A 24,326-nucleotide genomic window follows, 5' to 3' on the forward strand; every position below is an offset into this window, starting at 1 on the left:
TTGATTTGATCGGTTCAGACTGTTGAAGCTCCACGTTAGGTAGGTAGGCAGGACTTTATTGATCCCACAATGGGGAAATTCCCGCGTTCCAGCAGCAATAGAGAGCAGCATCAAAACACCATAAGAACAAAGAACAAACATATCTTGAGAAACAAATTCCAAAGTATGTAAAACTAGACAGAATATAGTATTTGAGACAATCAGAACAAGAATGATCCTCCCACAATTAATCCCTGAGAACAAATCAAATCAACCTATGGTAACACTCCTTCTTGCACTGGGGATGTTTGTTTTGCCAGCATCCTTCTGTCCACCACCTCCTCGATGGAATCCAGAGGGCAGCCCAGGACAGACCCAGCTCTCTTAACCAGCTTATTTAGTCTCTTTCTGTCCCTGTCCGTGCTACCTCCTGCCCAGCCCACAACAGGGTAAAAACCTGCCGATGCCACCACAGTATCATAAAAAGTTCGAAGGAGTGCCCCCTGCACACCAAAGGACCTCAGTCTCCTCAACAAGTGGAGGCAGCTCTGGCCCTTCCTGTACAGGGCATCAGTGTTGTTGGTCCAATCCAGTTTATTGTTGAGGTGGACACCCAGGTATCAAACTCAAAAGCTCAACTTGACAAAAATGCATCACAAAGGTATCTAAAGAAAAATAGCTAAACACCACAGTTGGCTAGTGATACAATGACACAAGTAACCAGACTAACAAACAGAGGGCACAGAAAACACAACAAACCAGGTACTGGGGGTAGGAAACGAAGGTTCAAGAACCAGAGTTCAAAACCAGGAACGAGGCATGAGGAGTCAGGCCCAGGGAAAAGGTAGGCAGCTAACAAAACGGGAAATCACTGCAAGTAAAACAGGGTGCGATGACCAGACAAAGCAGCAACCGGGTTCCAGGGCTCAAATCCACAACCTTCTTCCTGCGAGGCAACAGCACAAACCACTACTCCACTGTGCCACTGTCAAGCACATTGGAATGATCTAATATGACTCCACTCCAAAGACAATGCACATGGGTTTGCTAAAATATTGGTAAGGACATTTCTGTCCTCCGAAAGTATTGGTAGGAACATGTCCCTACCATCCATATGCAAAAACTATGCCCTTAAACTCACCACTAGGTAGATATACAAACAAAGAGCCTGCTCTGATGGTATTTGTTTCATACTAAATGAACACATTCCTTTACACAGTTATATTCCACCAGATGCTGACTTTCGTATTCGTATGAGGTCAATGCGTCGTTCCTGTTTAGTACACACAGCTGGTGGAATCAGATGTTCTGTCTGTACAGGGCTTGTTTTATTCCACTGAAGCTCGTTTCTTGGCAAGTGCTGGGCTGAAGTCTTGGTTGCAGCCCAGTATCGGTGAGAGTCGTCAAAGGTAACAACTCTCACCGATACTGGGCTGCAACGACTCAGTCATTAAGGGACATTGTTGGCCTTCAAAGGACTGAAACACCACCGAGGGGGATAAATATCTCCGGCTCAACACCAGTCAGAACTGATGAAGCCTTTTGGATGAGGTGAAACGTCTTCGACCTAGAAATCTAAGTCCAGTTGAATTTTTCTAAGGTTTTTCAGTTGCCTTCAGGAATGTTTAGTACATGAGAATGGCCCTCCTAGATCGGTTTTTGAGGTCAAGTCTGTCCAAGAAAGAGTGGTTTTAGGTTTGGAGTGTTCTGATAGTGGATTCCACTGTTACTAAGCATTCAACGTTATCACCAGCTACCGATTCCACAGAGGTAAGGTATGTCTGGAAAGAGTTTACTGTTGTTTGTATAGAGTCCAGCAAGGTTTGTAATGGTTTCATGGATTCTTGGATCAGGAAAGAAACATCCTCCGAGTGAGGTCCTCTGCTTTGCAAACTCTGCCAACTGTTGGTCCGTGGAAATGAGCACGGTAGCTGTATTAGTGTGTTTCTAAAGTGTTTATTGTTGTCGAAGAGCCATCAGCTGCAAATGATGCTAGCTTCCCTGCAGCGCTAGTAGCAGCATGTGTAGCTGGAATCTCTGCACAGAAAACTTGTTTTGCCTCTTTGTTCATTTTGTCATGTTAGCTCAAGATTAACAGAGTTATTTATGTTCTGAAGAAAAAAAACTTGACAACCCAAGAAACTAGTACAGGCTAGACTGGGAGCTGTCTCATGTGTCCTCTCCCTATATTGCAAACAGAAGTTATGGATCTGTTTTTAACTTATAAGCGCCAATGTGAAGTAGCACTCCTAACTTCACTGCATTTATTACAATGACTATATAGGGTTTCCATTCTATACAATTACTAACTTATGTTTTCATATACACTGAACTGGAACTAGTTAAAATAAAAACAAGCTGTCCTAGTTTATCTGACCTCTGCCCTGTAAGCATGGAAACCTGAGTGAGACTATAGAACTCAGGCTGAAAAAAAGAAGCTGAAGAAGCAGCACTGTTACTGATCTACTTTGGTTTTATTGTGAGTCCTCTAAGAGGTCCTAAGATATATATACACACACACACACACACACACACAAAATCAGAATGACATCATCAGGACAGAACACCCCCCCTACCTGAGTAAAGTCATCCAACATGGCTGCTTCAGTTCAACAACACCTCCACCTCCCAGCACTTCCCAGCAGATTTAAAACAGAACATATGTCTCAACAGAAGTTGGAAAATAAAAATGAAAATCCTCAATCCCCAACACTTTGATTTACAGGTCAGGTCTGATTTTGATTGGTCCAGACAGCAGTGATGACAGGTGACAGTTCATGACACAAACCTCAAACCTGATCAATCAACTGATTAATAGAAGTTCAAAACATTCCAACAGTTAAACTGAGAAAATAAAATAAAAGCATGATGACATAAAACTAGATTGGTGGGCCAAGCATTCAGAGGGTGGAGTCATAGTGCAGAGAGGCGGGGTCAGAGTCCAGAGGGTCTCAGGAGGCCAGAGGCTTCAGGGAGTCCACTGGAGAGGACGAGTCCTGCAGGACAGAATAGAAACACAGTTACACAGAGTTCCCACTCATTTCTAGAAATAATATACAAGGACATTTTCAATGATGTAAAGCTCTGTTGTCAAATGGCAAAGACATCCTAGATTAACAAGTTCTTTGAAGTGTCGAAGCCTCTTTTAAATCATGTTGTTAATCTATGATGATAATTTATGACCAACTTATGACCAACTGATTACTGACAGCTGTCGCACTCTCCCAATCTGACACACACACACACACACACACATTCAGTCTGTCAATGTACGACTTCTAGCATGCTACAATAAACGTGTGAGCTTTATAGAATTTTCTTGTCTCCCTCTCTCTACAGGCTCTTTTAGATCACAGGTTAATGTGAAAATTGACTCTGTAGAGCATAACTAAAAAAGCTAACTTAACCCAACAACACAAAGTAGGCATTATTAAACACTCAAGAAGAACCAAACACTGCATAGCCTGAATGAGGACAAACATCTGTAGCCATGAACTTAGCCTTCTACTTCAGTAAACCCAATCTTGGCCTGCTCACATTCGACATTCATCAAAAAATGTCCACTCTTTGGGTGAAGTCTCTTGACATGCTCCTGATGCAAACAGTGTAAGCAATCCTACAAAGAACTTTGTTTTTGAAATTAAATGGTAAGAAGCAGAATGTACACCTATGGACTAGCAATACATACAGTGCATTCTGAATTTTCTGGCCAGTAACAATTACACCAAAAGTATTTGTTGTTCGTCTTTCAGCTGCTTCCCAGTTTTTCTGGGACTGCCAAAGTGTCTCCGATGTCTTTATTGCAGAAATGAACCAAGGAGAAGAATCACAGCTGTCAAAGATGATGAGACAAAAAGACCGAAACCGACTGAGAGCATAGACTGAGTCTGTGACTGAAGATTCACTGTGTGTTTCTGCACTTCATGTTCCATTCCTACCAGAGAAAAGGCTTCAGTGATGAAGACCCTGATCTCAGGAAACTTTGCCAACAGGTCAAGTGTCAGAGTGTTTCCTGTCCATCTCACTTGTCTGGACTGAAACTACAACAGATACCTCAGACTGTTTAAAGTACAAGCCACGCTTAGCCATTAAAAATGTGTGCCATTACCCTAAAGACAAAACTCAGAAAACTGAGAAACAAGCACTCAAACAATTTTAGGCTGCAGTTTATCATTACATTTTTACTGACGGACTAAAATGACCACGTGCATTTCAACAGCAGATATAACTGAGGACCAGTATAGTGATGAACCTGCAGACAGAGAGTATTCTGGAATTTGTAGTGAACAGTAACTCCTCCTTACCTCCTTTGTCTCCTTGGCAGTGGCTTCCTCCTCCTCCTCCTCAGCAAGACACACCTCCATCTTGTTCTCCATCTTGTCCTCCTCTCCTCCCCCGCCTTCCCCCTCCATCCCATGTTCGGCCTCCCACTCCTGAAGAACCTCATCTAAATTAAACCTGCGTCTGTAGTTCACCAGGAAGTTCTTCACCTGAACCACCGACTTGTTACCAATCACATCTGAGATCGCCTGGAAGTCCCGCCCATACTTCCTGATGGCTGCATGGGATTAGACAAGAGAATGAGTCACTGGCCAATCACAGACTGAGGGGCTTTAATAAAAATAATCCAGGTGTGTCTCAGTTCACCTCAGTACAGGTGGTTCAGGTATTACCTTGTACAGCAAGCAGCTGCTCCTCTGTGGTCCAACGACTGTTAAACTTCTGATTCACCTGAGAAAAACAGCAACACAACAAAAATATCAACTAACCACTAGGGCTGTACCTGACTAAGGATTTTCTCAGTTGAACTGATGAAGCCTCTTGGATGAGAGGTGAAACGTCTTCGACCTAGAAATCTAGTCCACTTGATTTTTTCAGTTTACTATGACCTGGATGGCTGAGAATCTGCACAGACATTTTCTCAGTCAACTGTCAATTGACTCTTCGGAGTGACTATTTGACTGTTTGTTCTTTTTGTAATACATATATAGGCTGGAGTGTCAGAAAATCAACTGGCGTGAATTTCAGTGATCATTTTGGCCACATTAATTTTGGTATTTAAATGCAAAAGAGTGACAGAAACATGCAACAGTTAAACTAAATAACGTCAGGCTGCCTTATGGATTTGTTGGAATAATGAGTCAGAAAGAGAGTCACTTGTATTTTTGTTGAAACAATGCTCTAATAAGCAGTTTTTTCTTCTGACACATGGTTATGGCCTAGTTTACCAACAAGTTTAAACTTCTCCCGTCAGTTAACTACAGTGCATGTTGTTACTATGTTTGACGTTAAAGCACTACGCATTTTGTATTCTTCATTGATTTTACCATACTTGGAGTATGGCGTTGAAAACTGGGGAAACACTTACAGGAGTTCACTTCAACCATTGTACATATTACAGAAGAGAGCGATAAGAATTGTGCATAAGATGGGGTATAGGGATCACACCAATGTAGCTTTCATACAGTCTAAATTGTTAAAATTCTTTGATTTAGTGGGATATAAGACTGCTGTGTTTATGTATAAAGCCAGGAACGACTTATTGCCTGGTGGAATCCAAAGGTTATTTGATGAAAGGGAAGGGGGATACAACTTAAGGGGTCACTTAAATCTAAAAGTTCATGCTATACGTACAACCAAAAAAAGATTTTGTATTTCTATAAGTGGGGTAAAACTATGGAATAATTTAAGTGTGGACATGAAGAACAGTACTAGAATTGAGGAGTTTAAATATAAATATAAAGGTATGTGTCAATCAAGATATACGCAAGAATAAGATTTATTCGAGAAGGCATTAAGGAAACACTCTGTTTTAATGTTCTGTGTATTACTTGTTGGTGAAGAAGGCAATTACCTATGTAGAGATACTGCTTGCAGCCAATGATGCATGAAATTTTTTGTATAATATGATGTTATGGGGTAGGACTGGATAAGTCTGACTTCTTCCTACTCCATTCAAACATGTACTAGGTGTAAGCAAACTGATTTTGGATTAGCATTGGTTGGATATGGGTAATTATGTGTGTGTGTTGCTGTCATTTGTTCTGTTCTGCATGTTTGAAAGAATACATCAAATCAAATCAAAAAATGAGTGCCAGCTTGCACTATGAACGATTCCTCTCATTTACAACTCCTCACTGAAATGTTTTCCCCGTGCATTTTTGTTAGCTTCCTAGTCCCGTTCTGATGGATGCATGTTGCAGAAACAGTCGGTAAATTGCTATGCACTGCACTTTAACGGAGATGGGCAAATAAACCGGACTCACATAATAACATCAGGCAAAACCAGCCACATCGTCGCAACAGTCTTTTCTCTTGTAAAAGTGGATCACGATGTTTGAAAACACTCCTAATAAAATACAAACCTCAACTTTATGTGGCTTGTCCTAGTGGGATCTGTTATCCCTTTTTTCCTCCTTCTGCAATTTGCTAAATAGATCCGACCTTAATGTACATCCATGTATCGGACATCATCACAGCTGAAGTGGGTATTCCCTCCAACCACGGGGGCAGTACTGAGCAAACTGCTGCTTGACACCGAAATGAGAGACAATGATAAACTAAAGGGGACTGGGGCTGCCTTCTATTGTAATTCACACTGGCTGACAAAAAATCATCCATCCATCCACTATCGATATCCTGAATACGGTCACAGGGGGCTGGAGCCAATCCCAGCTGACACTGGGCAAGAGGCAGGGTCCACCCTGGACAGGTTGCCAGTCTGTCACAGGGCTGACATTTAGACAAACAACCACACTCACTCACACTCACTCCTATGGGCAATTTAGGGTCACCAATCAACCTAAGCTGCATGTTTTTGGACTGTGGGAGGAAGCCGGAGTACCCGGAGAGAACCCACACAGGGAGAACATGCAAACTCCACACAGGGAGGCCCTGGGTTGGCCCTGATTGAACCCGGAACCTTCTTGCTGTGAGGCAACAGCGTTAACCACTGTGTCTCAACTAGAAATGTCTCAGTCAACTGACAGGTCTCTTGACTAATAACTCAACTGTTCTGCTATTAGGGGCAGCCCTGCTAACCAGCACCTACAGCAGCAATGGTGCCATGATAAGTTGGTGCTTGTGTTGCCATGGTTACCTGAGGTTGCCTGAACTCGTCCACACCTGAGGTGAGTTTCTCCTTAAGAGCACTGTTAGTCTGTTTGATGGTCTGAATCTGAAGCACAGAGACAGGGAGACAGGTGAGGAGAATGGAAGAGACAAGTGAGAACAGACAGAGAGAGGCAAGTGAGGAGAGATGGGTGAGAAGCAGCAGACAGGCAAGCAGACCTGTCTCTTGATGGACACCAGCTGACAGTCCAGATGTCTGATGAGTCCCTGAGCCGATGAAGATGACAGAGAGACGACGTCCTGCTGACTCAAAAACATTCCTCTGGGAGGACGTTTCTTCATCCGCTGAGATGCCTTTCCACCTGTCTACAGGTACGCCAACAAAGTACAAAGAGACAGATCAGCTACAGAAAGGCACATCTGCTGAGACCTTCCTACATGTCTACAGGTACAGAAAGGAACAGGTAAAGACAGAGGCTGGTTATTACAAACAGGTGAGGTGTTCAGGCATTTTTACCTTCAAATTGGCAGCTGGTTTCACCTCTGACCTCTCTGATGCAGAACTTATCTGAAAGCAGTAAAAGAAAAAAAAAGCCCACAGAAAACCAGTAAACAGTCAGTAAACATTTAGTAAACGGTAAAGAGACAGTACATGGTAAACAGTCAGGAAAGTGTCAGTGGTTCACCTCCTTCTTGTCTTTATTTTGGTCAAACTCAGAGTCACTTGGAGGATGTCCGTTGCTGTCCTCAACCTCATCATCACTGAAACAGAGTTTATTTTAATCCACCAATCACATCACAGAATTTACCTGTGAAGATTCACACCTGTACTGTCGTGTCACCTCCAGTGTTACCTGTGCTGTTGTCATATTACCTGCGTAGGTTTTAGCTCACCTATCATCTCTCTCTCTCTTGTGTTTTCTGGTCTGTCGGTCCATCAGACTCGTTTTACTGCGACTTTTCTTCCAGGAGTAATAAAACCGAACCAGACTGGCCATCGACTTATCGGGTAACTGCAGAGACAGTTATAGCATGAATTGTACACTTCGTGCTGGTCACAGCAACATAAATTAACTGGTTACACTGGTGATGTACCATCTGCTGGATGCGATGGAAGCTCTTGCCGTGAAAGCTGAAGGCCTGTTCGAACAAGACTCTGTCCTCCACCGTCCACTCGTCAGGAAATGGAGTGAAGTTTGGCAGATCAGCCAGAGACTTCTCGATGTTGTGTTTGTGCCAGAAGAGCATCCCCAGAGCCTGAAACAGGGTTACACCATCAGTACTAGGTAGTATTGTCAAATACATTGATTTTTTTATACATATCAATTCTGAAAATTGGAAACATTTCAATACTCATTTTCCATAAAATCAACACACCAATACCAGCTGCACTACTGCTGTCTGCCTCGTCACTCATCTTGCTCTGGTTGAATCTGAAGTAGGGGTGTGTATCGCTCCCTCTCATATGATTTGATAAGCATCTTGAAACATGGTCCATGATTAGATATAAAAACAGTGCTGCAAAATTTGTAATGATATGATACAATGTGAATCAGAATGATTTTGATTTGATTTGGCAAATATTTGATTTTAATTTATCTTTTACAACCCCAAATCAGAAAACGTTGGTTCTTTTACAGCCCCAAATCAGAAAACGTTGGGACAGTGTGTAAAATCTAAACTAAAAGGAAAACAGTGTTGTGATGTGTAAATCAAAAAAAAGGAGAGGCGACAGTGCGGTGGGTAGAGCAGTCGTCTCCCAACCGGAAGGTTGAAGGTTCAAATCTCAGTGCCTGTAGTCCACGTGTCAAAGACAATGAACCCCCCCCATTGCCCCCGATGGTTAGAGCCATCATTTGAGTTGGCGCCACATATGGCTGCCATCGATTCTGTACCGGAAACAAATCCCGTGTGTAACATAGTTGGCCAATAAAGGTGATCATCATCATCCTCCTCCTCCTCCTCCTATCTGTGCCCTGTGCTACATTGAAAACAATACAGCAGCACATTATTTGGTGTGACACCTCATCAGTTTTATTCTTTGTTCATAATAAACTCTCACTTCAATCCTGATGCTGCATTTCAGGACCAGTAATGAGGTAAAACAATGAAATGACTCCATGTGAACCAGGTGATGTCAGCAGGTGACTGCATCATGACCTGGTACAACAGTGGCGTCCAGGAAAGGCCTTTAGGAGCAAAGATAGGCCGAGGACCGCCAGTTGGCCAACATATCTGTGACAGAATCACTGAAATGTTTAAAAACAACGTTCCTCAAAGAAAGATAGGAGGGATTTGGATCCGTCACTTTGTACGGTACAGAACACCATTAAAAGATTCAAGGAGTCTGGAGGGATTTCAGTGTGTAAAGGGCCGAGCCTGAGCTGGATGACCGAGCTCTCCGATCCCTCAGACGGCACCGCATCAAGAATCATCACTCTTCTATCAGCGATATAACCACATGGGCTCAGGATGACGTTGGCTCACCTGTGTCAGCCACTACAATACGTAGTTATGTCCACTCAGGTATTTTTGGAAGGAATGGAGGCCGTGTGCTCTGGACCAAAGACCAAAAGGACCATCCAGACTGTTAGCAGCAACAAGTCCAAAAGCTAGGGTTTGTCATGGTCTGGGGTCGTGTCAGTGCCCTGGATAAAGGTCGCTCACACTTCTGTGATAGCTCCATTGATGCTGAACAATACAGAGATGTTGGAGCCAACGCATGCTGCCTTCAAGATGACATCTTTTCCTGCAACGCCCATGCAGATTTCAACAAGACAATGCAAACCTCATACTGCCACATTACCAAGGCCTGGCTGTGGAGGAAAAGGGTGTGAGTTGCTGGACTGGCCTGCCTGCAGTCCCCACCTGTCCCCAGTAGAGAATGTGTGGCACATTTTGAAACACAAATTGTGTCAGCGAAGACCCAGGAGATTTTAAGTATAAAACTTTACCTGCTCCATGTTGTATCCATGTTTCTCTTTAGCAATGGCGATGTACTCGTCCACTGGAACACAAAAACACTGTGAACATCTAAAGCATCCAACACCAGTTTCATGTTCTCTGCCAGGGTGATATTTTACAGTTAACAGTTTGCATTTTATACTGAACAGTGAGAGTAGATTCTTACACTGAGTCTGGTTCAGACAGTTGCTGGGGATCCAAACCAACATGCCCATGTTTTCTCTGAGCTGAGCCGCCTGGGCCACCTCTGATAACACAAACAAACACACAGTTATTATCAGATGAATATATCAGCTTGTTGTCGACCTCAGTAGACTAGTGTGATGTCATTTAGAAACTTCATTAATCAGTAATATTCATCACATCTGTTGTCAGCTAACAGCATTAGAAACCTCCTCTAGTGTTTCCCACTCATGCAGCAATGTGCTCTGCAACAGCATACAGTGATTTGTCTTCATCTCCTGATGGAAAGTGTTTCTTTAACATCTTTGGCAGAGGCAGCAGAAATTAGACAAAAGTAGCAGAACTGAGTTAAATCAAATAAACATCTCCATGGTGAAGTGATTGCAACAAACCAAGCTCCATGGTCACTAGTTTATCCTGTTACACATTAACACTGCTGCACAGCCTGCTGCATGGACTGCTAAAACACCTGCACATTTCATGTAAATGACTCAGGCTGGACTTTATTTAAATAGATATTAGGAAGGTGCACTGAATCATAGATGTCTGTAAGGGGGAATACAACCAAACCTAGTGCAAACACTGCACCTCTGTGAGAATGACAGTCCATGTGATCAACGTATGAAACCACTTCAATGTGTTTGTGCATGCAAAATACAAATTCCTGCATTAACCATTTTGAGAAATAAAACCGGTAAAAAAAAAGAAGACCTTTAAGTGTGATAACCAGATCTGAACTTACACATTTATGGAAAACATCAACACAAGCTTGACACTATACATCAGACTGTCAGTGTTCCCAATAAAGTGGACACTGGATCTAAGTGTGCCTAAAAGCCTGTGCTGATCAGCTGGCCCCCATCTTCACACTCATCTTCAACAGGTCACTGGAGCTGTGTGAAGTCCCTTCCTGCTGTGTGTGTGTGTGTGGTTGTTCCTCTGAGTGTTGGTGCTGTGATGGACCGGCAACCTGTCCAGAGTGTACCCTGTCTTTTGCCCCGTGCTGGCTGGGATTGGGTTAGGGTCCATGAACCCTAACACCACATTCCCCCACCCGTTTGGCACTAAGCAGTATAGAATATGAGATGAGAGATATTTATAAATACTTTATTTTTGTTCTCTCAATCTTATCTTGTTTACTTAGCCTTCCCTGGTAGGCTAGTGGTTAAGGGGCAGCGCCCTCACTGCTGTGCCCCGGGTTCAAATCAGGGTTGCGTCTGGAAGGGCATCCGGCGTAAAACACATGCCAAATATCAACATGCAACCCCTAAACGGGAAAAGCCAAAGGTGACTTTCTAGTCTTAACTTGTTGCTTTATGGAAGAACGTTGTACATAAACACTGAGAGCCACTGTACCAGAGTCAAATTCCTTGTGTATCCAACAGACCTGGCCAATAAAGCTGATTCGTATTTAAATAACCTTTAAAAACAGAAGTAGAAGCAGCAGTATATACAGTAGATTTGGTTCTTGCTACAGACAGTGAAGCTGTAGATCTAACCCAGGAGCAGCTGCAGTAAAACAAATATCACAGATGGGTTACTGAGCCAGAACCAATACACAGAGCTAGAACGTATAGAATCGGTTCCGTTTAAAGCAATAAACTGTGACGAACACAGAAGCGGAACCAATCATAGAGTCAGAACCAGTATGATACATGCTCTCTACAGCTGGAACTAGTAAAACGTAGTTAACTGCTAGTGTTGTTCGAGGCTACCGCTCCACCTACAGGCTACTAATCCGTGGAGTCTCCTACCTGGGTCAAAGTCCGGAACCACGGCCTGGTATTGCGGTCCGACCCGCATCCCACCTCCACCTGCGCAAACGATACACAGCAGTACTCAATAGCAGTACTTTTGAGCACAAACAGTACACAAAGTACTACACTGACCGAGGCTACCCACCATGCTCCTCGTCGCTGCTGGAGCCTGAACTTCCTTCTTCCCAGCAGTTGTTGGTGCTGGTTCCATTACCGGACAGACTCTTTCTGCCTGTATTCGCTTCTCCGCCGCTAGCGCCGCCGACCGGGGCTCTGCCTCTCCTCTTCCCCGGAGCCTCCGGGTTCCTCTCTAGCATCGCCGGCATGAGGTGGACAGAGGAAGCTCTGGCTAGCTGCTAGCGGCTAACTCAGGCTAATCGCGTCAGTTAGCTTGTTATCGTAGTTGCCCTGCTAACTGAACCGAACCGGTTAAGTAGCCTTGGAGCTAAGCTAACAGTTTGGTCCGGAGATCAAGTTTTTGGTGTGAAACAGAGACTCTGACGCAGAAATGTTCCGCGTGATTAAGCTAACAGAAGCTAAAGCAGCTCAAACCCACAGAGGCTAACTGTTAACCCGCGCCCAAAGCTCCATACCGAGTCAGAAAAAGTTCCGGAACAAGCAGCTGGAACCAGAAGAAACCAGACAAAACCAGACCGACACCGACAGAGCGACCACAGGCACAAACCCAGCTATAGCTATCGATGCAGAGTCAATACTTGTGATCGGAGATCAAACTCTGTGAGGCTCAGCAGGGTCCGTGTGATCTCTGCTGCCATCACAGGTCACTCATTCAAACTGCCGTTAAATAAATAATACTGATGTATAAACACAATGTTTTAGAAATCAGTACTGTCAGGATTAATATATCACTATAGAACAGTGCACTTGCATTTGTAATACTAGTACTTTGCACTGTCTGTGCTTACCTGCTCAGGTACTACGTCTACAGTTCGATATTTTCTATAGGTAGTCCATAATCAATAGCCCCAAATCTCAACTTGACTTGACCTTTTCTCTATTTATTATTTGTAACCCCGCACGAACAGTTAAAAGCAACTTGGTTTATGCTGTAGCCTGTTCTAGTGAAAAGAATTTAATTTTTACTTAATACATTGATAAATACAAATCTGCTTACAGCTACATTATAGATGGATCAGTTGTTAAAATAGTGTCAATCACTTTTCATTTTCTGATTGACTAGTGATTTCAGCTCTTGGTGACAAGTTTAATGTGGAAGATTTAAAATCAATTTATAATATTTAAGGGTAGACTGGCTGACAGACAGGGCTGATCAATAATACAATGAACAGCAATTCAAGAATGTTTTAAGAAATCAGTACTGCTTATTGTGGTGTACTGTGTCTACAGTACAGCGGGTCATCCGCCAATCACAGGGTTGTCGATTTGATTTCCAAGCTGCTCCTGATGGTCATACAGCAGCATGTGCGTCAGCTCGCTGTCATCAGTGCAATAATGAGAGAAAGTCACCGATAAAAACACTAAATGTAGCCGTCTCTATTTAAATGTAGAGTTTCTTTCTGTCCCTTTCACTCCAACGCCTGTAGGCCTGGATTTGACTCCAATGTTTCACATAATAACACTTTATAAAGACACACCTGCACAGTTTACCTGATTATACCTCAGCAGTATTAGCAGTGTAAGATAATTTGATTTTATATTAGATTGTATGACTAATATCACTGTAGGTCACCTCCTGCTTGCTGTTGTAGAAGCTACAAACTGAGCTAGTGGTGGTTAAATGCTTATTCTCCACAGATCGATTCAGAAGCTGTTTGTATCCAGGCTGTGAAACTGTGTGACAACATGTCAGAGACCTATTACCTTCTGACGTTATCGAGTACCAACATCCTGTGTGATGTGAGAGAGTGCCGGCAGCCGATATGGGGTCAGCGAGCACTAGCAGTAATGCTGCTGATGTCTGTGTGCGTTTGATAAACTAATCTAGCGTCAGTCCCAGGTTATCAGAATCAGAATACTTTATTAATGTCACAAGAAAATCGTTAAGTTGCAGTGCAGTCTAAAATAAAATACAAGAATCACAAGATAGTCAAATTAATAAGTAACAATGTCCAAAACTTTGAATTAAAAGTACAAGTAAATATACATAATAAAGTATATTCAGAATAAGTAGCAGCAGTAAAACAAAGTGGCAACAATGTCAGACTACAATGATATGTTATTACACACGTACAAATTCATTCATTCATCGTCTATACCGCTCAGTCCCCATGTACAAATCATTGAACACAAATTGTTGCAAATGAATTAACCAAAATATTGACACCATGTAAATTTGATATGAAAAGCTATATCGAGGTTACAGGTAACAGTGAACAAATAGTTTTGCAGTCTTTATACCTGTGTGAAGATCGGAATCCTGAAAGCTGAGATGTGATTTGGATTTAAACTATGTAGTTACAGTGAGTGGACAGCAGGTGGCACTCCATGCATTCTCAGCTCAATTCGGACCACACATCACCTGATTTATCTGCCTGATGATGAAGTATTCAGATCCTTCATTTTAGTAAAAAGGGAAAATCTCTTCATTTAAAAGTAAAAGTTTGAAAGTATAGAATATACTTCAAGTATCAAAGGTTAAAGGACTTGACACAGACAAATGTCCCTATGAGTAGACTATTATTTATTAGATTGTTAATCCTGGGTCTGTATTTTACTGTTGGACCAGTTTCAATTACTGAGCTGTGACTAATGATTTTTTTCATTATGGATTAATTTCATAATTACTGTTTACTAAAGTAAAACTCAGAAATTAGTGAGAAAGGTGACATCTTCAGATTGATTCTTTGCTCAGTCAAAACTCCAAACTATATACTGAATGTTAAACATGAAGAAAACTACAATTATTAAAATAATTAAAGGGAGACGTCGGCAAATTATCATATTCAAGAAGGTGAAACCAAGGAACCATGGAGTCTGTTGCTGATTAGTTTATGTTTGACTATCAGTCAATAGTTTTATACACTCATTTGACCAATAAGCATGCATCATACTTTCTCTCATAGTTTCAATCAGATCGATGTGGTGGAGCAGAAATATGAAGTAACATTTAATGAAAATATTCAAAGTACAACTACCTCAGCATGGTACTAGGTAAATGTATTGAGTCACTTCCCAGCATTGACTTGCAGTCAGAAGAAAAATTCACAGTACTGTTTGCAGTTTCCTGGTTTTCTGCACGAACCGGTCATGAAATGTGACCTGATCTTCACCAAAGTCACAAATACCAACAGACAATATTTCTAAGCTCAGTCTCAGCCACAAACAGTCCTGATCTTTCATGTATTTATTGAACACACCCACTAAACATACACAGTAATGGTCACAGCAGCACCAGACTTCTGACGTCACTAAACGTCAGCTGGAGTCAGGGGTTAGCAAACCTGGAGTCCAGTCAACGAAACGAGAACGGAGGTGAGGTTTAAAATGACCCGGACTTCTAAAAACACTCAGACGGTGTCAGTGTGCTGCATGACAAGCAGCTGATGTGAGCCAGGCCTTATGAGAAACAGATCTCAGAAAATCTACGACCAAGAGTAGTTGGTTTGCAAGTAGCTGGAAAAAGGAACAGGGTCACCTCACTGACTTTAGATATTCACCAGTCCACAGTCAGACGATGTGGTGCTGTGGCTGCGCTCCATAGAAGTGGGCATTGTGAGTCAGCCACACGCACAATACTGACCAGGTGTGGTATCCATGGCAGGACGCCACGGAGGAAGCCATTGCTCTCCAAAAACAACACTGCAGCAGCCTGAAGTTTGCCAAAGACCACCTTGACCCTCCACAGTACTACTGGGAAAATGTCCTGTGGGGGATGACTGTAGCTCAGGAGGTAGGGCGGGTCGTGTCCTAACCGGTTCGATTCCCGGCTTATCCAGTCCACATATCAGGGTGTCCTTGAGCAAGACACTGAACCCCCAGTTGTGATGTCACCAGTGTGTGAATGTGTGTGTGTTTGGGAGTGCAAATGGGTGAACAGCCAAATAGTGTGACAGTGCTTTGAGTGAGCTGCAGTGCATGGAAAAGCACTGTATAAGACCATTTACAGATGAAACTGAGGTAGAACTGTCTGTATGGCATATAAAAAAATAAAAAAAGCGTACCAACATGAAAACATCATCCCAGCAGTGAAGTACGGTGGGGGAGCATCATGATGTGGGGCTGCTTTGCTGCCTCTGGACCTGGACCACTTGCCACTGTGGAAGGAAAATGAGTCCTCCAGTTTATCCAGGTGTCCTACAGGATGATGTCAGAGTGGCTGTCGGCAAGCTGAAGCTCAGAACAAGCTGGGTGATGCAGCAAGACAATGACCCTAAACATTGAAGTAAATCTACTACAGAACAGCTTCAGAGACACAAAACCCACCTGTTGGAGCAGCCCAGTCAGACCGGAGTTCAGCCCAAAAGAGACACTGTGGAACGACCTGAAGACGTTCACACCAGGCGTCCTGAGAATATGTCTGAGCTGAAGCAGCTCTGTCAGGAAGAACGGTCCAAAGCTCCTCCTGAACGTAGTGCAGGTCTGATCCACAGCCACAGGAAGCGCTGACTGGAGGTCGTTGGTGACAAAGGTGGTTCAGCCGGTTATTACAACACGGTTGTCATGACTTTGTCCACATCACTGTGTATGTTTAATGTACATGTTCAGTAAAGACATGAAAGATCAGGACTCTTTGTGTTTTATCATCTTAGAAATACCGAGTTTCTTGATATTTGACTTCGGTGAAGATCAGGTCACATTTCATGACCAATTTATGCAGAAAACCAGGAAACTACAAACAGTGCTGTGACTTTTTTTTGTAACTGTACATTCTGCTGTTCATGATGTCCCTGTATTTACAGTTGCAGGTGTTATCGTTTATATTTGTGCACACATTCAGTTTTGTTCACTGCACTTTAACTCAATACTATTTAAATTTTAGCTTTTTCATTTCTGTCTTTATTGTTGTTGAAGCAGCAGGTTGTTGTTTAGGCGAGAAGGGGGTTGGTTGTTAGTCATTAAAACTCCAGGTCACTCCATTCTTACCTGACACGTCAGGCTTCTATTACAGAATAGTTTCTGAGGGATTCATAGGAAAGTAAAACTTGTGAATACTAAACCTAGTTTCCCCTGTTTAATACTGGTTGTGGAGTTTAAAACAAATAATTAGTTATAACAGTCAGATTTTCTCTGTTTTAAACTGTCTATGAAACAAATCGAAACTAAAACCATACAAAAAGGACTGTAAATGATCAATCATAAAAAACTCACTGATCTTTAAACCTGATCAGGACTGAGTCATGTGATTGCTGTCAGGTAAAACGTAGGCTATCTCCCCAGACAGCAGGTTCCCAGGTGCCGCTAAGAAGCTACAACAACAAAGTAAGATTACTTTAAAAACTACAAATCAAATCCGAAAAACATCTTTGACTTTAAATGCTGAAAAATACCGCACAGATTCAATAAAGCTGTGACCAAAATCACCAATAATCGGATGTCCAACCGTTAAGTTGATTCCACAGTGTTGGTACTCCTGCTGACAAACTGCAGCGGTGTTAAGGCCGCTATGTTCACTATGCCTGCAATGCCGACACCCGGTGCTCCGCGCCCCGCTCCACCCACCCTGGCACCCAAAACAAATCCACACATGGTGCTAAGCCGGTCAGAAGGCGAAGGCGGAGCCATGGGAGGATCGGGACACCGCGGCTGTAGCAGGAAGAGAGCTGGGGTGGCTGGGTGCAGGGGCAGCAGCTATAAATGTGTGAAGGAGCTGGGAAGGGGGTTTGTGACTGCTGGACCAGGATCGGTCTGTTTAGTTTTACGGAGTCTCCCCCAGCCAGGTGTGTGCTAACTCCCAGGTGCCGTCGTGATGCCGTGGCTGCTGCCCCCTCAGTCTCCGTCTCAGCAGCAGTGCGAGCGCACGGCATTCTCCTTCTACTGCGCCGTGCGGGATCAGCTGCCGGTCTGGCTGCTGGAGGACATGCGCAGTATGGAAGTTTTCTGCTGGGAAGATGGACGCCCGCGACCCTTCATGCCATCTGAGGCCCTGCTGTACGCGCTCGTGCATGACCATCGGGATTACGCACGTTGCCTACTCAACAGGTACTCGGTGAGCTCGCTCGTAGCGCCACGCTGCAGCTTCTGCTGCTGTCGCAGCAGTGGAGCACCGCACCTGAATGTGGCAGTGCGCTACAATCGTGTGTCAATCCTCGGCATGATGCTGGATGCTCTTAAGGACTGCGACACGCAGAGCAAGCGGCAGGAGTACTTGGACAGCTGCAGCGGCTGCTCGCACGTCGCGGACGCAGGAAAGACTGCGGTGCTGCTTGCGGTGGAGCTGTCCCGCTCCAACTGTCTGCTGATGCTGCTGGTTCATGGCGCGACGCCCGTTGGACTCGAGGCTGCGCTGCAGACTCTCTTAACCTGTGATGCGTCACAGCGACGGCATGCACAGTGTTGCCTCGACTTCCTGCTGCTGTTTCTGCCCAAACCGCCACTGCTGCGCTGCCTGCAGGACCAGCCGCAGCTATGGCAAAACCTGCTAGGAAATGACGTGTTCAGCTGGCTGTGCGGTCTGGCCCCGCCCCCCCTTCTGCTTCAGGCGCTCAGGTGTCTGGCTAGGTCCGGACCGCATCAGATCAGCACACTGCCTGACTTCCTGCAGCTGCACAGCTGGCGGTAACATCATCTCTCACAATGGAAACATCTCAGGACTGCTGTGATTGGACAGTCTGTTATCAATGTAAATAAAGATTTTAAACTGACCTGATGTAAAACTGAAGGTATCAATACATATTTGTCGGAGCTGTCACCTAAAACCTTAACCTTTAACTCACAACAGTTGAACTGACAACAGAAGAAAAAGATTCTGATTTAACTGGATCCATCTTCAGCAGTGTCAGAGAGCTGGTGTGCATGCGTGTTCACGTTTGCATTTATTTTTGTCTTTCCTCGGCCTTAGCTCAGGATCCTGAGCATCAGTGTGATTCAGACAAAACACTATTATAACTAAACATCTAGATAAAGTGACACTAGTTTTGATCTCTGAACATGTGTAACTGAGGACATGCAATAAATATTTGGCCTTACACATGCAGTTCAGTGTTTGTACACGTGAACTGTTGGACTCAGGTACACAGGATCAAGAACCAGGTCATCCTGTACAGTTTGTGAAGTTCTGTTAAAATAACTTTTACTGTTTGAAGAGCCGATTATTAGAAGCCGTGTCTCTGCACGCAAGGTAAGAACATGCATTGATGAACAAGTGACGTTTCCATCGAAACAGAAACCCTTTGTGAAACATCAACAGACGTTTAAGTTGTAGCCTACAAACTGTAATGAAAAATACAGCTAGTTACCCTAAAAGTTGGGGTTTATGTGGGGTCATACTTGGGACCCAAGGACACTGACTAGGCAGAATCAAATCAACTCTTAATAATTAGGGACACTGAATCAATGATCAGATCAATAACCTGATGCTGCTTCAGTGTTTGACCATGTTTATTAAGTTAATGAATAACATCACAGCAGGTTAGTACACTGAATTCTTATTGGGCAGCAACAGAACATCCAACCAATCAGCTGACACCTGCTCAGGTCTCCATGGTGAATACATTAGAGACATTTCAGACCTCAGAGTGGAACCTTACTGCAGGTCCAGTCCACCAGGGTCCAGGCTGAATCTTTTCAACACTGAACGTGTTGCATCAAACAAACAAATATTTATTAAATTTACATTTTTACACATTTTCACGAGTCACCCCAGTGAGCAGGGCTCTGTTGCCATGGTAACAGAGACGGCAGACAAACACCAGAGGCCACATTCCGCACAGAAGAAAACCTGCAACTTCAATCCAACACATTATCTGACTCTGATGGTTCAGTCAGCGGAGTAGAGTCAGTGCTGGGGGTCCGATCAAAAACTAGTTTGGGCCACGGTGGTCTAGAGATGCAAACTGTGTCCCAAATGTCCCGGCTCTTTCCCCCAGTCAACAACACTGAGTTGCCTTCAGCAGATCAGACCGGTTGTTCTGGGAAGCCCACAAGTGTGAATGTGAAGAGAGGGCACGTCTCAGTGAAACCGCCTGAATAAAATAAACCAGCCTGATCTCGGCTGAATGGGCAGAAAGATTTTCACTTCCGCTGCCATCGCACAATGCATCATTCAAAGAAAAATATAAATCGAGGCTACAGTCAGTTAAAATCCTCAAATGAAATTAAATCTAGCATCTTGTGAACTAAAACCAAACACTGGGACCATGATGACCCCCCTGTCCTCTGCATGAGTCCTGGTGTCTCTGCATCCCCTTTAAATTCTGACCACTAATGTGCTGTTAATCATTAAGTTTTCTACATCAATCGTACAAACTGGACTAATTTAGAGTGAAACATCCCTTTAATGTCATCGTTAGCATGACGCTAAGTGCTCTCTGACCATAATCAATAAGTCTGAACTAAACTGTAGGAAAATGTGCTGACTGACTGAAGGGCACGGCACGCAGTCAGTGTGACATGCATCAAAACACCCGCACCCACGGTACCCTTCGGTTCACTTCATTTCCCAGCAGCCATGTGGACTCCGTTTGTTGACGTCTTGCTCCAGATTGGTCCTAAACTTTAATGTCACAGCAAGTGATGTCACTGTGACATTACAGCATTCTGCCAGATGAATCCAGATCAGATGGACAAACACCAACCTGTGGTGACATCACAGTGATGTCACAGGTCAGATGAGCTCCCATTCGTCATCAACGTCATCCCCACTGATAGGTCCTGGGGCAGGTCTAGTGGGTGTCTGGGGGAGGAGCTTTGTCAGCCGGCGAGACAATCCACCAGTCAGAGTCACCGCCCACAACTCGTCCTCTGGAGTCACTGAAGAGAAGACACACTTGAGGCAGTAAGTCACCTGACACCAGAACAGTTTTACCTGAATAACCCCTCTGAGGGCAAACATGTTATAAATCACATTAGAGCTCTCCTTTGTTTTCTTCGTTAAACGTGATTTTTATTAACAACAAAAGTACAAATTGCAACATGAGGTTTTTCTACTCTGAGCATTTCCATGCTCCATGAGCCTGGCATTACATTTCACAAAATTTAAATTAATTTCTTTCAAGTGAGGTGCCTTCATGCTTTCAGATCATGAAAGCCTGATCTTTAGCTTCATCCTCACCTCATGAGGTAAAACCTGTTGTCTGATGATTAGCAAACTAACTTCTGCCTGATGTGTGTAGTCAACATGTCCTCATTTTGTTAAAGCCATAGTATTTTATTACATTAAAAACTGTACCACAATTGTCATGAATGTTATATACACAACACCCAGTCTCACCAGTATAAAGCTGGTCTTACCAGTTACCCAGTTGGCATTTCCAGGAATCTTCTTCCAGTAATCTCCTGCAGGGTTTCTGTCCGAGACGCCGTAACGTCGAGCCAGATCTCCATTTACACAGCGAACCCAAACAGTCCGACAGCTAAGGACCAGCTGACTGACCACTAACCCTGAAAATTCACAAACAGAACTAGTCTGGCTTATGTAAGCCTGCCTGACCCCCCAACCTACAAACACCAGTAAACACACCATCAGACAGCCAACAGACAGGTGTGTACCTGGCACTAGCTCCCAGTCTGTCCCCACAGGCATCTCATCACAGAGTCCAGTTCTTACGAAGACGGTGCCTCTGTTGTCCAGCACCCAGAGGAGGTGATCGTTGGGACTCGTCTGAATACTGACCAGCTGCACTCCTATTGGCTGCAGAGACATGATGTCACAGTTACCTGTGCAGGTAACGCACACACTGTGCACAAGTGGTTCTATGTGGATCCGGTGTGCGTTACCTGTACAGGTGGTTCTATGTGGATCCAGGCCGGCAGCATCATGCTTGCATTCATTGGTTGAGTTCCAACTCTGAAGTAAACGACTCCTCGACTGTCGACAGCCCAGACGTTCTGACTGCCACAGCTCACACTGACCAGACGAACACTTCCTGTAACACACAGGTGATATTTACTGGAGCACGCCTCTTTATCTTTACATAACAGCACAGAAGAACCTTAAAACCTTCTTAAGGACCCCCAGAACCTCCTCAGTGGTCAAAGAACCCTCCCAGTAGAATAAATAATAATAAACAGCATTTATATAGCACTTTACAACTCAGAAGGGCCCAAAGTGCTGCACAGTATAAACATATCAACTAAAACAATACTAAAACAAACAAAGCAATACTAAACAGTCAACAAGATAATCATAGAGCATAAAACAACATGTAGACAATGCCATTAAGAGGCAGATAAAACAGATTAAAGATCAAAAGCCTGTTTAAAAACGCACCTTTTTAATGTAGATTTAAAAACCGTTAGCTCGGTGATAAACCAAATCTCAGGCGGTAGCAAGTTCCAGAGTCTGGGGCCATAAACAGCAAACGTGCGGTCACCCCATTTTTTGGATTGGGACCGTGAAACCACTAGGGACAGGTTATTAGAAGAGCGCAGGGCTCTACAAGGAACATAGATACAAGTTCGGACAGGTCCTAAAAGTCCTTGGACTGCGCCAAGAACCCCTAAACACTAATTACCAGTTTAACCTCATGGACCATGGAAACAGGTTACCTGCAGCTTGTTTAAACACATCTGACTGTTTGTGGCTGATCTGATCAGGCTAATGAATTATCACCATGTTGTAACATCACCAGGGTTTGGTTCTGACATGTGGTTCCAGTTTGAATAAAGTTCTCGAATTTCAAGCTCCCACACTAACAAACTTCATTTTCTCTGTCCAGGTTATGTTTTATGTTCAAAGACTGATGCAGAAAACAGTCGGGCTGATTAAAATGAGCAGCACCAGCTGTAGCTAATTAATGTTCATAGTGTAACAGCTGCAGTGAAACTTCAGTCTACAGGTTAATAAGCTTGCCCCACGTCATCACATCTGGCTACAGCTGCCAGGGAACAGTGTTTTTGTAGTTTAACATGGCAGAGACTCTTCTGTAGAGAAATGATCAGCTGACTGATAAAACCAGAAGAGTCCCAGTTCTACTTTTTCCTGATCGGATCAATAACATGGAGCTGATTAAGCTCAGACTTGTAAATCAGGAGCTCCATTATCTGGATCAAGTACTGCATCACTTGCAAACTCAAGTCAATACAGTAAATACAGTGCACTGCATAGTAAATAAAGGCACAGACAGTCTATGGTCTGTGATAGTGAGAAGGGCAGAGGAGATAAAAACAGATCTGACCTATCAGTCAACTTACAGCATGACGCACAAACACTCCATATTGACCACTGAATTACAGACCTGTTACACAACCTCCACCTGTCAGTGTGATGGAGAAACACAGCTGTTCAGTGTGTGTGTCATACTGTCCCACAGGAGCCCCCCCCAAACACAGACACACACCGTCTGTTGACCAATCACAGAATCAGACTCTCTTATAAAGGTAATTAAAGTTCACGTTTTTTCAGTTTGTTTTTTGTTGTAATCATTCCTACTGTCGGGATCTCTTGCCACTGGAAGCGATGGAGGACAAAATGCACATGCACCGACACCACATTATGACAAGTGTGCAAGCTCTGACTGGTCTGCAACTGCACAGGACACAGTGTTTTGGCTCACTGGTTATGTGAGGTTAACCTGAGGCCCCAGCAGTCTGGGTTAGACATGCCATTGTTGATATAAAATTCTCCGTTGCCACACAGACTCTTTATTTAGCTGCAACAAAGGTACAGACACCTGTATGAATCCACCTGTATGATCATCTGTACATACCGAGCTGGCTGAGGTCCAGAGGGGTCCAGTGCAGGCCAGTGGGACAGGACGGAGAGAGTGTACGAATGCTGATTCGGCCATGTGTGTCCAAACCCCACAGAGCATCACGGCAGGCAGACAGGTGAGTCAGCTCCATCTGAAGACACAGGCAATACACAGGGGAACAGACCACTGACTAGAAACCAGAAGAATCAGACTCAGAGACAGGTGACAGGTGTTTTTACCTCAGGCAGGAGAGGGACTGACGAGGGGCGGAGCTCTCCATCCTGATCCCACACACAGAACAGATCCTTCCTGCTCTGAGCCAACCACAGGAATGTACCTGAGACACAAAGGTAAACTGAAAAATGGAAAGGAGGTGGCGCTCCACTAAGTCAGAAGAGTTTTTCATAGCCTGGAAAGATAGTTTAATAACATATAAGAAAGCCCTTCATAGTGCCAGAACCGCATTTTATTCATCACTGATTGAGGAAAATAAGAACAACCCCAGGTTTCTTTTCAGCACTGTAGCCAGGCTGACAAAGAGCCACGGTGCTGTTGAGCTTAACATTCCCTTAGATCAGCAGCAATGACTTCATGAGCTTCT

At 43.8% G+C, this 24,326-nt stretch overlaps 3 protein-coding genes across 3 annotated transcripts in view; 1 reads left to right on the plus strand and 2 right to left on the minus strand.

Moving 5' to 3' along the window:
• Positions 1-2,434: 2,434 nt before the first annotated feature.
• On the minus strand, positions 2,435-12,757 carry rcor1 (REST corepressor 1). Its single transcript, XM_020621372.1, has 13 exons — positions 12,100-12,757; positions 11,952-12,011; positions 10,181-10,261; positions 10,005-10,057; positions 8,146-8,307; positions 7,945-8,063; positions 7,737-7,812; positions 7,568-7,618; positions 7,270-7,416; positions 7,079-7,156; positions 4,653-4,710; positions 4,284-4,537; positions 2,435-2,975 (listed from the first exon to the last, which is right to left on the minus strand). The coding sequence occupies exons 1-13, from the start codon at positions 12,278-12,280 to the stop codon at positions 2,931-2,933; spliced, it is 1,365 nt and encodes a 454-aa protein (XP_020477028.1). The 5' UTR covers positions 12,281-12,757; the 3' UTR covers positions 2,435-2,930.
• A 2,488-nt stretch (positions 12,758-15,245) lies between these two features.
• Positions 15,246-19,366, plus strand: ankrd9 (ankyrin repeat domain 9). Its single transcript, XM_020621386.1, has one exon. It carries the CDS (start codon positions 17,842-17,844, stop codon positions 18,652-18,654), a length of 813 nt encoding a protein of 270 aa, XP_020477042.1. The 5' UTR covers positions 15,246-17,841; the 3' UTR covers positions 18,655-19,366.
• An 85-nt stretch (positions 19,367-19,451) lies between these two features.
• The window catches only part of tecpr2 (tectonin beta-propeller repeat containing 2), a 49,938-nt gene continuing 45,063 nt past the window's right edge, over positions 19,452-24,326 (minus strand). Inside the window, exons 23-28 of the mRNA XM_020621405.1 lie at positions 23,965-24,062; positions 23,741-23,876; positions 21,810-21,958; positions 21,582-21,723; positions 21,324-21,473; positions 19,452-20,843 (exon numbers count right to left, since the gene is read on the minus strand). Of these exons, the coding sequence (XP_020477061.1) occupies positions 20,698-20,843; positions 21,324-21,473; positions 21,582-21,723; positions 21,810-21,958; positions 23,741-23,876; positions 23,965-24,062 (821 nt within the window). The 3' untranslated portion in view covers positions 19,452-20,697. The remainder of the gene's footprint in view (positions 20,844-21,323; positions 21,474-21,581; positions 21,724-21,809; positions 21,959-23,740; positions 23,877-23,964; positions 24,063-24,326) is intronic.

The sequence above is a fragment of the Monopterus albus genome, unplaced genomic scaffold (genome assembly GCF_001952655.1).
Source record: "Monopterus albus unplaced genomic scaffold, M_albus_1.0 scaffold258.1, whole genome shotgun sequence".
Taxonomy (NCBI): Eukaryota; Metazoa; Chordata; class Actinopteri; order Synbranchiformes; family Synbranchidae; genus Monopterus; species Monopterus albus.

Bases quoted from the DNA above. Each gene is read 5' to 3' on its own strand.
- rcor1 (XM_020621372.1), bottom strand. From the start codon at position 12,280: ATGCCGGCGATGCTAGAGAGGAACCCGGAGGCTCCGGGGAAGAGGAGA. The intron at 10,058-10,180 runs GTAAGAATCTAC...TTTGTGTTCCAG, and splicing joins CTGTCTGAACCAGACTCAGT to TGGACGAGTACATCGCCATT. The intron at 7,417-7,567 runs GTAAAAATGCCT...GCGTACCTGTAG, and splicing joins AACCAGCTGCCAATTTGAAG to ACAGGTGGAAAGGCATCTCA.
- ankrd9 (XM_020621386.1), top strand. From the start codon at position 17,842: ATGCCGTGGCTGCTGCCCCCTCAGTCTCCGTCTCAGCAGCAGTGCGAG.